General features: G+C 37.6%; 1 protein-coding gene across 1 annotated transcript; it reads left to right on the top strand.

The window, feature by feature from the left end:
- The first annotated feature begins 10,353 nt into the window (after positions 1 to 10,353).
- On the top strand, positions 10,354 to 15,182 carry pdcb (phosducin b). Its single transcript, XM_054788647.1, has 4 exons — positions 10,354 to 10,481; positions 12,001 to 12,062; positions 13,338 to 13,486; positions 14,275 to 15,182. Exons 2-4 carry the CDS (start codon positions 12,017 to 12,019, stop codon positions 14,788 to 14,790), a joined length of 711 nt encoding a protein of 236 aa, XP_054644622.1. The 5' UTR covers positions 10,354 to 10,481; positions 12,001 to 12,016; the 3' UTR covers positions 14,791 to 15,182.
- Positions 15,183 to 15,765: the final 583 nt, after the last annotated feature.

Below are 15,765 nucleotides of genomic sequence, written 5' to 3'. Positions count from 1 at the left end.
ACTTGAGAATGTCAGCTATTTGATTTGGTGTTTCCCGTGTTTTCCTGTGTTAGTAATATCCGGTGAGTCCCGCCTCTCACCTTGACACACCTTGAATATCTGTGATATCTGTTTGCTTACCTCTCCCACCATTGCTTGTCTGCATTCCACATATACATGGCTTTCGAAACAGCGTTGTACACATCAGTGACATATACCTTTAGTTATGATTGCATGGGAAAGCTGTTTATTTTGTAACCAATGGCAACAGAAGCAAGTAAAGCAAAGTAGGGGTGGGCAGAAGGATCTAAATGTTGATTGTATAGACACCAAGGGCAGTATCAGTGTCTAATCTCTACCGTGATTAGATTGATATTTTTCAATTGACTTCTATAGGGATGCTCCGATCAGGGTTTTATGCTGCCGATTGTGATACCAATCATTCATGACTGAGAACGGCCCATACCGATCACACAGTACAATTTATTTATGGTGAGCGGTAGTGGTCAGAGGCCCCCATTAGACAATTCCAAGGGCCTCTTGCAAATAGGTAATTATTAAAAAATAAATGTTTTGCCGGATTGTCTTTCTTTTGTCTTAATTTGTGTGAAACGACTTTTGTACTATTTGCATGTTTTGGAGTAATACGAATATATGACCAATAAACTGTTCAATAATTCTTTTAGCTCAAGATAACAAAATGAACAGAATAAAGTAATACAAATGTAAAACTTTATTAAACACAAATCTGTGTTGCTCAGCTTAAAACAGAATAAATTGAATGTGCAGGTTGCAGGGGTCTCTAACTTCCATCACTATTAGAGCTGTCAACGTTTAGTGTTTCATTTATGACTAGCAACATTTCAATGTTGCACGGTGGCCGTGTGGTTAGCATGTTGGCCACACAGTCAGGAGATCGACCTGGGTTCGAATCGCCACTTGTGTGGAGTTTGCATGTACTCCCCGTGCGTGCGTGGGTTTTCTCCGGGTACTCCGGTTTCCTCCCACATTAGGAGGAGGGAATAAAATCTGCGTGTCAAAAATGCTTCATTTTTATTTTTACATCTTTCTGGGCGTCTTCATTACCAGTACTTTCGGATTTTCTCCATTCGCAGGTGATCTCGGAAAGTAACCCCCACGCAAAACGGGAATCTTCTGTATTGCCAATGAATGTAAGGTTTGCCCCGGATAGTATAATGTTGCAGCATAACTCCTCTTCAGTGCTCGTCGCAATTCTGTCGATATCATCTTGGACTGTCCTGAGTGATGCAACCTGGAGACCTGGTGTTTATTTTTATTTTTGAAATAGCAAGTACAGCAACTCCATTGGTATTGATTAATATGTTTTTAGAGAGCATTCACAGGCGTACATACATGAACACAAAGGTAATTATATTATATTTGCTTTTATTGGAAGATTGCTGCTGTGATTTTCCTTTTGTGTTCACTTTCAAACTGTTGAAAAACAGGAAATAAGGCACAACTAAGACGTACTTGGTGGAAGTTGGACAATAACATGTAGGTCAGTGTCTTACTACGTAATGCCAGGAATTGACTGTCATTTCACCTCCAACCTTTGTGAAGACTTAGCTGGGCCAAAAATTTCCATGACATTTGAAAACGCTATGCTGTGTTGCCACAACACTTCAGGCGTCAGGTAAAAAAGAACATTTGTGCAAAACTCACGCACTTCCGTTGCCTCATACAAACAAAATACGTTGGTGTTGAGAGTGATACAATCGGCAAATTGACATTTTTCAACCCTCATTCTAAATTATGACTTACTTGACTTAACATCCATAGGTCTCTGTCCCGTGGGTGTCGATAAAGGCGTCCACAAATTTCCACACTTGTCTCTGTCCATGGCAATGGTCTTGGTTTGCCATACGCTCTTCTGGTACCATTGTTTGATGTAATCTAGCCATGCTCTCTTGGGTCTGCCATGGTTGTTGTTGCTTTCAATGATGCCAAAGACTGCTGATTTGATGAGTCTATGGTCTGTGATGTGGCCAAAATGTTTTTGTATGTTTTTCTTGATGCCGTCCATCATGCTCACCGTATGCCGTACTTCATCGGTCAATATTCTGAACAAACATCTGCAGCATTTCATTTCGAAGGCGTTGAGTTTTGTGATGTCTTTTTTTGAGTGTCCAGGTTTCGCAGGCATGCAGTGGGATGCTGAAAACACGTTTCTGGACTATATCGCACTTTTTTTCATGGTTTGGCTGTTCTTGCGACTTATACTCCAGAGCGACTTACATATCTTTTTTTCACATTGACAGCTGCGAGATGGCGCTCTAGGCTTGTGTGTCAGTATCTGATACTCCTATCACTCCTGTACCACTGAAAATTTACAAGGTAAACATGAGAAACATGAGAGCTGAGAAAGACAGAACACGGGATTTGGTAGTGATTTGGAGTGAGAGCAAGAGTTTGGTAAACTAGTTATGTTATGTTGTTAAGTTATCTACTGTATAGGTATCTGAATAACTGTTATAACGTTGAAAATTTTGCTTCAGTTTGTGTACATTTTCCGGTTAGCCTACAACATGGGGAGCATCTTGTTGTGTTATTAATACACTGTGTGAGTGCAACTATCTTCTGAAAGTATTTTATTATCACGAAGTAGATGGAAACTAGTGAAGTGTGATACCACTGATTGAAATCTTTATTCACTATTCACACGTGGTCATTGTTTCAAACGACAAACGTTTCAGACAAACATTCCTTCAAATGATTGAAGTGTCAAAAGTGTCAATATTTTGATTTGAGAATCAGTTTTAGAGCATGAGAGCTGGTATCGGAAGTATTGATCTTTCGGTATTGATCCACACATCACTAATGGAAACAGGAACCGGAAGTCAGCTGTGTCGCCCGTCTATTGACTCTGTAGTTCTTTGTTAACTAGCACAGTTGAATGTTAACACAAAACACCTTTTTATAGTTTTACAATTATAGTTTTACATGCATAAAATAATCCTAAATGCATATAAATGGCAAATGAAGGCGATTAATGAACATTTAAGGTTACCTTGTTCATTTGTTCATTGAAAACGTGACACGAACGCCGCCCTTGTTATTTCTTGAATTCTCATCTTATTTATCGAATGCTTTCTATGGCCTCATTTTGACTTATTTTGCAGCTGTGGTCTATAAGAAAAGCAGAGACTTAAGGTGAGAAACACTATTGTAACGCTCTGTTGATAGGTTGATCTACCACCTATCCCTCTATTTTTATATCTTAACCCAACCGGTCGACATAGACGCCCGCCCCACAGAGCCTGTGTTCTGTTCAAAGTTTCTTCCCCAGAGTGAGTTTTTCCTTGCCTCCGTCGCCAAGTGCTTGCTCATGTGGAGTTTCAGTTGGTTCTCTGTTCACATTTATGAATGTGACCTTCATGTGTAAAGTGCCATGAGATTGAGACAACCGCTGTTGTGATTTGGCGCTATATAAATCAATTGAAATAAATTGAATTCAACAAATAAGTCATAGCAAAACACGAAAGTGGTGTTTGTTGATCTCGGTGCCATATCACGTCTTTGTCTTACATCTTCAACCTTACATGTTCATTTATCCCCTTCATTCATCATTTATATGCATTTAGAATTGTTTTCTGCATGTCAAACTATAAAAGAACATATTGTGTTGACATTTTGGGCTCTGCAAGTCTTATTAATTGGATTTACATGATTTCTTATGGTTGGTTGAATGGTTAGAATACGTTTTGGTCAGAGTCAGACCTTCTGGAACAAATTAAAGAAGCTAACCAAGGTTCCACTGTATAACTTACAGTGAAGGTTGAATATTTTCGAGCGGAACTGTATGTCTTCAAATAAACATAAAAACATTAGTCATTCAAAGCTAATTCAGTCACAATATGTCTTTCTGACTTCCCGAAAAACAGCTGGCTAATTTTGTTTATAGCAAACTTTACCCAAACAAAACAGTAAACACTTTATTGAAGTGGAGACTGCACTGGATTCATTAGTCATCTGTTGCTGTTTCTTGTGAGCAGTCAACAGTGGAGCGAGTGCTTTTATGGTTGGTAGTATAGTTTGACTAATAATTCTTGTATAATTTAGTAGTTTAGCCAAAATGCATCACTCCGATTTAGTCGTGCCAACATTTACTTTGCTACATCTACTTCCTTCTTACAATAAAAGACAGCAGTGCAATTAAAAAATAGTGATGTGTCAGTACGTAGGTGGTTTGATTCAATTATTTTCATACATTATACATTTTTGCTCAATTTTTTTTCAATTTTCAATTTTTGCTACTTTTTCTGCTGGTTTTTTTTTTCGGTTTAATTTTATTTCTACAATGTGCCGAGGGCCAACAAAAATAATCTGGGCCGGGGCACACTTTGGACACCCTTGAATTAGATGTAAAAAAGGGGTGTGAAACATGAGCAGGAAGTTTATGTGGGAGACAACGACCGGTTTCAGTCAAGCCATGTCTTTCTTTTAAAAAAAAATATTATTATTGTGACATAATAAGCATAATTTCAAGTTTTTCTTAATGTCAGTGCAATCCTATTCTATTGGACTAATTTCAGATGACTTCAAATTATTGTATATTTATTGTTGATGCAGTGTTTCTCCAGTAGTTACTTTAATATGCATTTGTTTGTTAACCTGAACATCCACCCATCCATCGATTTTCTACAGTAAAGTTTCATAATTACATTTTTAAAAAGTTCTGAAATAAAGAGCTGGGGGAAGCTATGCATTATTTATTTATTTATTTATTTATTTATTTATTTATTTATTTATTAAGATTCCTTCCTCCTTCATGCTTGAGTGCAACAGCCCTTGTTTTGCGTCCCTGTAGCTCCTCCCAGTGGACTGTATTGATACAACGACAGTTAACAGTGTGCGTCACATTTTCCCTCACGCCTAGAAGCAGTCAAGCGAGGCCCTGTTGGTTGAAAACATAAAGCCAGACATTACTTTTGGCTGAACGATGTTCATGAATGGGTTCCACTCGTAAACACACCCACATCCTCTCCCTGTCTTACACATTGCTTGTTTTGGTGTTGCACAATCGATAAACACACGCATTGACATTGTGTCAAGGGACATTGTGGAGTAAAGGAAACCACCAACCACATTCTGTAGAAGGAAATTCAAGCTACCACTTGTTGTTCATCAGTAGCAGAAATGGTGATGATCATGTCAACTGTACTGTACAATAGGAATTCAATTAGAGCCGTGTGATTTGTTAGATTTTGTAATTAGTCGACTAATATTCATGCTGTTTTGTGGTTGAATACGGTCTATTATTATTTTATTAGTCAAAAAATATGCATATGTAAGCAAATGTTAGGTATTTTTCCCTTTTTCAAGCATAAAAATGGCAAAATCAACTCAAATAGAAATATAAGGTATTCAAAGACACATTTAGAGACGATGATACGTAGTGGTCTACACTGGTCACTAGGTGTCAGTAATGTTACTGTAATGTTCGGTGAGACACACAAGGAAATAACAAGGAATAAAAACACAAGCTACTGTTGGCCGTAACACTCACAAAACTGAAACAGCTCTGAACCCATGACATCACTTCCTGTCCGCCTGCCACTCATCTCCCCCAGGGAACACATTTACAGTAACACACACAAGCATCTTATTTATGTCTTCAATGGCTTATTTACTCTTATTATGTCTTATTATTTCTACTATATTGGGTAAAACGAGTGTAAAGTGACTTTATTTCATGTCTGGAGGGCTCTAATAATTATAAAGACCGTATTTAGAAGGTCATAAACAAGTTTTCTATGCTCTAACTCAGGAGTATTCAAAGTGTAGCCCAGGGACCATTTACAGTCTGTGACTGTTTTTTTTGTTGGCCCTCGGCACATTCTAAAAATACAATTAAACAAGAACAATTGTAAAATACAACAGCAAAACAGGAAAAAAGGCCAGTAATTTTACAAGAATAAAGAAAAATAAAGGGGAAAAAAAATATGGAAATTAGGTAATAAGTCAGTGGATGCTGAAGATTGTCTGTTGAGCTCATCTCAGCTCCTTTGTGCAACTACAGCGGGTGATTTTATTAATGTATAGTAAGTTAAACACACAGGCTATGTTTAACAAAAACAAAGACATTCTACTGTATGTAGAAATGTTTGCTCAGTAGCAGCCGTTGGCAGCCCCGTGTAGTCAGAACGGTATAATCTTGATCACGACATTTTCATATGATTTGACAGCAAGGCTGAGAATCAAATCAGACTCCCCCGAACTGAAAAGGCAGTTATATTCTAAGACACCCCTAAAGACAATCATGGTAATGGTTAAGTTTATTGCAAATGTGCTTAGTTGCATTGAACTACCGTACATGTTTACATTTGCACAATTCAACATGTCAGAAAAGGAGTAGGACGAACCAGAGCATAATTCAGTGGTGTAAAGTAAAAATAAACTGAAAATGCACTTTGCACACCCCTGTACCACCCTGTCTTAGCTATTATTATTATTAAGAGTTTCTTCACTCTTACAGGAAAGAATGTGCAATAGTAAAGTCAATATACAATCATATGCAGAGTAGAAAGGAATGAAAAGGAACAGATGATAAAAGAACAGGCCTGTGACTGCAATTTTATCTTATATTTTGTGTGACTATGATACAATCTGGAATTGCGTATAAATCTGTGCTGACATGTTCACTCACATGCTGCTCTGACCTGATAAAAAGATTAGATTCATACACATGACACGACAAGTTCTGTTTATGATGCTCTTGTTGCCAAACAGCAAGCGGCTAATATTCAGAAAGTCAGCATGGGTATAATATACTTTATGCTGGAAATGTGTTGATATGCTTATTGTTGACTACCAGTTCACGTAGGATAGCTGCACATCAACGGTAGTTTTATTTATGTCTTAAATGGCTTATTTACTCTTGCTATGTCTACTACTGAAATCCATTGATGTTCAGATAAAAACAACAAGGAACTGCTAAAGTGTGAATCTGTTATCTTATTTATGTCCTAAATGGCTTATTTGATCTTATTAAGATTCAAGATTCAAGATTCAAGAGAGTTTTATTGTCATGTGCATGGTAAAACAGCAGTTTATACTATGCAATGAAAATCTTATTCTGTTCATTCTCCCAAGAAAAGAAAGAAAACACAAGAAAGAATAAGAATAAGAACATAAGAAACATAAACATACATACCAATAAATTAAGCAACAACAAAAAGAAGAGACATTAATACAAATAAATAAGTAAATAAATAAGTAAATAAATAAATCAATAAATAAAGTGCTATGAGTGTGTGTTGCGTGCGGCGTGTGTGAGTGCTTCGTTGAGAAGCCTGATGGCCTGTGGGTAAAAGCTGTTTGCCAGCCTTGTGGTCCTGGACTTCAAACTCCTGTAGCGTCTGCAGTAATAACAGTATTAAGTTGATTAAAATGGGTAATATAAGTGTTAAGGTGACTATTTCATGTCTAGAGGGCTCTAATAATGTTAAAAAAATGTTAGAAGGCTGCAAACAGGTTTTTTTATTCTCTAACTATGAAAATATTAAATTTATAAAGAAGGAATACTACAGAAATTCAACCAATTAACCATGATAAACAAACATAAAACATTTTTATTCAAAAAAATTTTTTTAGAATAATCTGCTGTATCCATTTCAAGCAACTGATGCTTAGTGAGCGAGTGAGATGATGAAAAACCCACCTGACATGCATGGCTCCTCCGTGTGCCTCCATTTAGAAAGTCTACTGATCCTTTAAGCCAATAACGTACAGGACACAAAAGGACAGTAAGTCAACAGACAAAAGTCAAAGACAATTCCTCAAGTTGTCCCAGAAAAGATCTCAGTCAGCATTTGACTGAAGCACATTTTGCAATCTGAGAATGTGTAATTATTTGGTGAATGTGTCTGGTCAAAGGGGGAACCAAAGATATGGGATGTACAGTTGCAATCAAGCTGCAAATTATACCAAAGTCAAACCTCAGTTTTCTAATTGCTCTGTATTTTTTCATATGATTCGGTTTTGGATGAAAATCTTCATAAACATTTTTGGTTTTCGCACACTGTCTGGCCGCAAAAATTGCTTGCTCTATAATATTGTCAAATATTATGTCTTAGGTGTGTGTGCTTGTTTGCCCCTGTCGGCCACCGTCTTCAACTATTGTCAAAGATTTTATAATTATCCGCCTCGAATGCCAAACTCCTACGGTTGCAGTCCTCATTTCCCCTGTGACCATGTCAAAATTGACAAAGAGGAACCCCCAGTTGCTCCGGATGCTGGCTCATCAGCCAGTGAATAAGGAAACAGTGTTAAATTGTACTTTGAGTACACTGAGAAGCACAACATCCATCTATTTCTTAAATCATTTTGCCTGCTTTTTGCAATAGTTGTCCCTTCTTTATCGCTGTTCATTGGTTCCAGACTCGACCACACTGAGTGAATTTCGGCGAAGTAGGATTCAATATTAATAAATGGAATATATTCATCGTTGTGGCATAGAAAACCTGTTTACGAGCTTCTAAATAGGGTTTTCAGCTTTAGTAGAGCCCTCTAGACGTGAAATAACACCCGTATAGTCACCTTTACATTTGTGTATAGTAGATATAATCACAGAAAATAGATTCGACCCCAGATCTTCCCAATCTCCTGACTGTGTGGCCAACATGCTAACCACTCGACCACCACGCGGCCCCAAAATAAGACCTATTAGATTATTAAATAAGATAACATAGACTCACACTTTAGGAGTTCCCTTTTGCTTTTTTTTGGACATCAGTGTATTGTAATGGAGGCTTTAAATGGCTTTACACTCGTATTACCCAATATAGTAGACATAATAAGAGTAAATAAGCCACTTAAGATGTAAATAAAACTCCTTTTCGTGTGTGTCACAGTAAATGTGTTCCCTAGCGGACCTTAGTGATGGGCAGACAGATGTGTAGAGGACAGGAAGTGACGTCAGAGGTTCAGAGTCGGGCTTCAACAGTAGCCCGTGTTATTATTATGATTATCATATTTTCCAGACTATAAGTCACACTTTTTGTCATGGTTTGGCTGGTCCTGCAACTTATACTCCGGAGCGACTTACATATGTTTTTTTCATACTGACAGCCACGAGAGGGCGTTCTAGGCTTGTGTGCCAGTATCTGCTACTCCTATCAATCCTGTAACACTGAAAATGTACAACGTAAACATCAACTTGGAACAACTGAGAGAGACGGAAGACTAATGCCCCCAAAAAGAAAATCCTATTCTGCAAGTAAACTAGTTATGTTATGTTGTTTAGGCTAAAGTTATTTGAATAGCTGTTAATATGTTACATTAACATACCACCTATTCACGTTACGTTAGCCTGTTGTTCTTCATTTTATTGTTAATACTTGCCTTTCAAGATGAAATGTGTGTTCCTGGTCTCTGATTTTATAAAATAAATTTCCCCCCAAAAATACAACTTATGATTACCATATTTTCCGGACAATAAGTTGCACTTTTTGGCTGGTCCTGCAACTTATACTCCAGCGTGACTTATATATGTTTTTTTTTTCTTCATTGTGCATTTTTGGCTGGTGCGAAGTATACTCGAGAAAACCCGGTATTTTGTTATTCTTATCGTGCCTTTTGTGAGATCGTTTAAACTTGCAATAAATATCTTTCCTGGCGATCACATCTGGACCTTGTCTCACCGACACCTAGTGGCCAGTATAGAATACTACATTCACAATCAGAAGGTTTTTTCTGCCTTCTACTTGTATTTTAGTTAATTTAGTTAGTTAATTTTGCCATTTTTATGCTTAAAAATGCATAATTGAGGCAAAGTATAAATTACTTTGTGAGGAGTGTTTGAGCCGAGATGCAGCGAGATGCGTACACGCATTGTCGCATGGATTGTAGACAAGCACACGCAGCAATATTGACAAGGATGTTGATAACGTAAAAGCGACTCACTGTTTTCGAGAAAACAAAGTGATCACTGTTTTGAGAGTTAAACGTAAAGCCGCATGATTAAGCATCCTTAGCTGGAGGTGTTTTATGTTTTCTAAGCTTGCTGTCATGTGTTTATTTTCTGCGAAAGTAAGATTGCCTGAGAGACTTTTAACTGAGTAACAAACAAGGCATTCATGAAAAAGTTCTTCACTGAGACAGCGTTAACTCTTGTGACTTGTTCCCGTCTACGATATAATGAAGACAACAATATCTCTTTTATGTATCGATGAAGTCAGCCAACCTCCCAAGTTGTGTATTGGGAGGAAAACGTGTTTTCTCTCTCTCATTACGCTTGCATCTCTCACTGCATTGTGGGTAGCTGGGCCTGTATCAACTAGAGGCTTCTAATTCCTGAAGTGAAATCCTCTTAGGATCTATTTCCGTTAGGTCTATCGGGTCTTTTTTAAAATCTCCGTTAGACCCTGCTCATTGGCTAGAGAGCACCAACGCATGCATCCAGAAAAGCACACCAGGCAGCAACAGATAACTCCGTGAAGAGATCGACTACGCACAACCTTCAGATACCGTTGTGAAAGGTAAGAACGCCTTTATATTCTTGTTAAATCTTCTGATCCAAGTCTTATTATTCCTGCATGACATTTGGATTCTCATTAAATGTTCAGACTTTGATTCTATGGGGTCGTATGTGTTATTATCTCCATACATGGAGTTTCTATTTAAAATTTAAAATTGCATTAATTGGAATAACAGTCAGAAAGATTCAAGGAAATCATAGTTAGGGTAAGATCAGTCTCAAAGTAAAGTCTTCCACAAAATGTAAAAACAACGCAGTTTCTTGTTGCTATAGTGTCATGGGTCCACCAAAGTGAATCTTCACCTGATAACGTCCGCAGACTCAAAGACCTCTCTGTGTATGAGTCTCCTTTGCACACACACATACAAATCAGGAAATGAAACAACAAAACATTCATACAGGACTCACCCAGGAGAATATTCACCCCTGGATTTGATATCTAATATGCAATTCTTGGATGTCTAAGGTCCAACCAAAAGAAATAAAGACAAGTGCACGGAAATGTGATACAATTTATACAACTACACAGCATGTACTGTAGGAAAAATATGTGTGACGTAGGGAAAAAAAAATCTTTAAATCATTTGCATGCATGCGTAACACTAAAACCATATAGGTTATTTGTATGTGAAATTAAAATATGTGTTGCGTACAAACATGGTGTTTACAAAGTATAAGGAAGAACAATGATGAACATTATCCTAAACCATTTTAATTAATGAGGCATTGCCTATCATCTATGACATATTTATCTGTTTATTATACAAGCTTACATCAAGTATATTCATTATACATTGTTTGAGTACATTTTACTCTTGTACTTACTGTTTACACTTCATTCTTTTATCTTTAATTAAGGTATTATTGAACAATGTTTATTTATTTATGACCATAAATGCTATCTCCACACTCTATTAACTCTACTATTACACATCTTTAGGCTTTTCTTTATTATTAAAAACAAAAAAGGTCAATTGGTACATATCGAACACAGGAAGTGAACAAATTATTAGTGATGGCTGCGACACAAAAATAGTAGGATTAAATAAGCTCTGCTTCTTCCTACCTCTTTTTGGACAAGTTGGGTTGTGAAACTGTAAACATGTGATGCACTTCAACCTTGTATACATGTCCGAAATAAACTAAACCGATACCATTATCATTACTATGGGATGATTAGTATTGTCGAATAGTTCTTCATTATGCCTAATACATACAGTATATTGATCTAACATTAGGACATTGTTGTATATTACAGTTGTGCTATTATAGCCTGTTTAGTGACTAGCAAAGCCACTGGGAGCCCTGCTGCACTCCACTAATCCTCTTAGACAGCGTTAATTTAATTAAATATCATGAGGATCTCTTTGTAAACAAATCTGGAGCTATGAAATTATCTTATTAGAGCCAACAAATGTGACCGGTCATCAACGCTTTGTGTATAAAAAAAATTTGTGGCTATTGTTATGGCCAACAGCATCACAGAATTTGGATTAAATTGTCAGTTTTGTGATTTACAGGTAGTTAACCAGAAACATGTCAGACCAGATGATTGACTTGGAAGAAACAGCGACCCACACGGGTGAGTGAAACTGTGTTTAAATCAAGGCATTACATTTTAGTGAGCTTCACGTGTGCTTGTGTCATTGCTGTGTCAATGAAAATCCGCCATGGTACGGTAAATTAAACAATAACTTGTTTACAGGAAATAAGCCATGGCCGAAGCGTGTACAATTAGCAGACTTCCTTAATATTGACCTGAAGCCTGGGGTGTCTAAACTGCGGCCCAGGAGTCACTTTGAGCCCCGCAGCTTGTTTTGTATTAGCCCTCGGCCTATTTTGAAAATTAAATTAAATCCTTATATTAGATATTACACTCATTTGCTTTGTCACTGATAACACAACACTAAGATGTTTTGTTCAGATAGCTTAGCGTTGGGGTGCAACAATACATGTACAGTACGTTATCTTTATCGAACGGTCTCGGTTCAATAGCACGATGACTCGAACTATACTGCAACCCAGACGTAGATGTCACATGACAAATTCCGGGTAAAATAACTCAGCAGTGGGACGCATATATACTGTATATATATATACAATAAAAGTCCCCATTGCATTTGTTGCATTTGCTAGTTGTAAAATGTAAATGTAAACTGCGCCATGCGCGCCCGGAACTCCATTACGGAAATGTGTTTTTCTACCCTTACTTCTTTGTGTTGCTATTATTTCATGTTTTTTTTAAGTGTTTTTATGTTTAATGGCAAACTGGATGTGTGCATGAACTGTGGACCTAATGAACACTACATAGTTTAATTGAAATGTTATTGAATCTCTGAATAGAACTATTGATGAATTATATGTAATTATCTTTATTGCCATGTTGAATTGAATTGTGAATTATTTATTGTTTTTACAAAGTGATGTTTTTGTTTTATATGGTTCTAGCTTCTAAGAATGCACAGCCGAAACTGCACCAGACACATTTATTTTAATTAAAAAAAACTTACTTTTGATTTGAAACAAAATTCAAAAAACAAAATATCGGACCGTGACACTAAAGTATGGAATCGAACCAAACCGTGGTTCTCTGTATCGTTGCACCCCGACTTAGCATACATTGACCAACAGTGGATTATTTTTAGCATATTTTGTGTACGTAACGTATCAAAGTGTCCCCCCCCCACGCTTCAGTTTTTCTTTTCGCAGCGGAAAAAGTATAAACACTCCTGCCTTAAGCTCTCAAACACCATTTTAACATTACACACAAGAGGGTATTTACATTGCAATCATATTTACAGACGACATACATTTTGAGAAAGCAACAACTAAATGCTATTTGTCGATATGTCACAAGGGCCCAAGGGCGTTATCAATGACTGGAGGAGGTTTAAGTTGGAGAGCATGGACCAGGAGAACCTGCCACCTGCAAAACGAGAACTTCTCAGACAAATGTCATCCCCTAATAGGAAAAAGGACGACTCCAGGGCAAATCTGAATCGTAAGGTATACATATCCATTTATGAGTTGAGTTGTGAATTGGATGAGTGTACAGTAATCCCTGGTTTATTGCGGTTAATTGGTTCCACTCGCTCACTAAGTATCAGACCTGACAGCCCTTCATAAACCCTGCGTTTTTAACATTATTAGAGCCCTCTAGACATGAAATAATACCCCATAATCACCTTTACATTCGTTATACCCAATAGAGTAGACATAATAAGAGTAAATAAGCCATGTAAGACATAAATAAAACTTGTGCTGGTGTGTTACTATAAATGTATCCCCTAGGGGACCTGAGAGAGAAGTGGACAGGAAGTGCCACCGGCAGTTCAGAGTTGAGTTTCAGCTTAGCATGGGTAACGGCCGCAAAAGTAGCGCGTGTTTTTATTAGGGATTATTTTGCCTGTTGTGAGATCATTCAAGCCTGTAATAAAAGCCTGCTGTTTCGGCGACCAAGTCTGAACCTTGCGTGTCTGGCTGAAGATTACAGTAATATTACTGACACCTAGTGACCAGTGAATACTACATTTTGTCAATGTTTTTGAATGCATTATATTGGTATTTTAGTTAATTTACCCATTTTTATGATTGAAAATGCTCAATTTAGGCAAAAAATATGTCATGCATATTTCTAAAAACCATGATGGAGTGAAGCCGTGAAATTGGAATCACGATGTGGCGAGGGATGACTGTATTGCAGTGTTCCTTGTAGTTGTCGTTGTTTTACATACAAAACACCAGTCAACAAACTCCACGTCTGACAAAATATGTGTAATTGAACCACTTTTCAGATGAGTGTACAGGAGTATGAGCTGCTTAAGGATGAGGATGAGGGCTGTCTCAAGAAATACCGAAAACAGTGCATGCAGGAAATGCACGATAAGCTCAGCTTTGGGCCAAAGTTTGAAGGCGTACACGACCTAGACAGCGGGGAGGCGTTCCTTGAAGTCATCGAGAAGGAACATCACAGCACGGTGGTCGTGGTCCATATCTACAAAATCGGCGTGAAAGGCTGCGAAGAGCTCAACAACTGCCTGGACTGCCTGGCCACAGAGTACCCCACCGTCAAGTTCTGCAGGATTGACGCTGTTGCCTCAGGTGCTGCTGAGAGGTTCTCGGATGAGGTGTTGCCCACACTTTTGGTCTACAAGGCGGGAGAACTGCTAGGGAACTTCTTGGCCTGCACAAAGCACCTAAATGAGGAGTTCTTTGCTACAGACGTGGAGGCCTTCCTCAATAGCTATGGCCTGCTGCCTGAGAAGGAGATGCCGGTGTTGGATGATGACGAGGAGAATGATGTGGAGTAAACAATGATTGTGGCTGCTGGGGGGTTGGATGTAGAGCTTTATGAGAGTTGTATAAAATGTTGTATAAAATGACAAAATCTGGTTAAAGCTTCCCAGACATGGCTGCTCTCAAACATGATTTGGGTTAGCTAGAGTGAGGCACACCAAGGTTTTAAAATACTAATTGTCAAAAGAAAAGCCAAAGCCAGCTATAACCAATAGGTTATAAGGTTTTGCTTTATAATTTTAGAACAATTGACATACTATGTATATTTAAGGGATGTTAATTTCATTAATATTTCGAAACATTTTTTTAGCATTCAACTGAATATATATGTACATATACCCTGTATTCATATGGATTTATATCCTTGGATTTGATTCAATAGTCCATTAAAGTGTGTTTTATTTTTGGTCTTTCTTATAACTTAATCTTACCAAAGAAGAGTGGATGCAGAAGAAGGTTGTAAACACATCTGGAGCATACATTAACGTACAGTGGAACCTCAGTTAGCGTCCGCCCAGGTTAGCGTGCTTTTCGGTTAACGTTAAAAATTTGCGCCAAAGGTTTACCGCGGTTTGCAGACTTTTAGCGGTTAGCGTACAGTATGGTGCATGTCTTGTTTTATTAATACACTGCTTGAGTCCAAATGTGTTCTGAATGTATTTTTGTGTATTTTTATCACAAACGTTCTTGTTAGCATAGCTTGCTAGCAAAATGGCAACCAGAAGCAGAAGTCAGCTGTGTTGCCCGTCTATCTCATTTGCGGTTTTTATAGTTCTACAGTTATAGTTTTACATGCATAAAACTGTTCTAAATGCATATAAATGTCAAATTAATATTTAAAGTTACTTTTACCTTCACTAAAAACGTGACTGTTCCCAAAGACACAATGTGACAGCGAGACACCACACAGACACCATCTTCCTGTTTTGTCATGAGGTATTTCTTGAATTCAATTGTGTTTCTCACCATCTTTATCAGAACACAGGCAC

The sequence above is a fragment of the Dunckerocampus dactyliophorus genome, chromosome 10, assembly GCF_027744805.1.
Source record: "Dunckerocampus dactyliophorus isolate RoL2022-P2 chromosome 10, RoL_Ddac_1.1, whole genome shotgun sequence".
NCBI lineage: Eukaryota > Metazoa > Chordata > Actinopteri > Syngnathiformes > Syngnathidae > Dunckerocampus > Dunckerocampus dactyliophorus.
The sequence above is the reverse complement of the archived record's forward strand: the minus strand, read 5'-3'. Positions and strand labels throughout refer to the sequence as shown.

Coding starts and splice junctions, on each gene's coding strand:
- pdcb (XM_054788647.1), top strand. CDS start 12,017: ATGTCAGACCAGATGATTGACTTGGAAGAAACAGCGACCCACACGG. Junction 12,063..13,337: donor AGAAACAGCGACCCACACGG/GTGAGTGAAACT, acceptor ATATGTCACAAG/GGCCCAAGGGCGTTATCAAT. Junction 13,487..14,274: donor GGGCAAATCTGAATCGTAAG/GTATACATATCC, acceptor ACCACTTTTCAG/ATGAGTGTACAGGAGTATGA.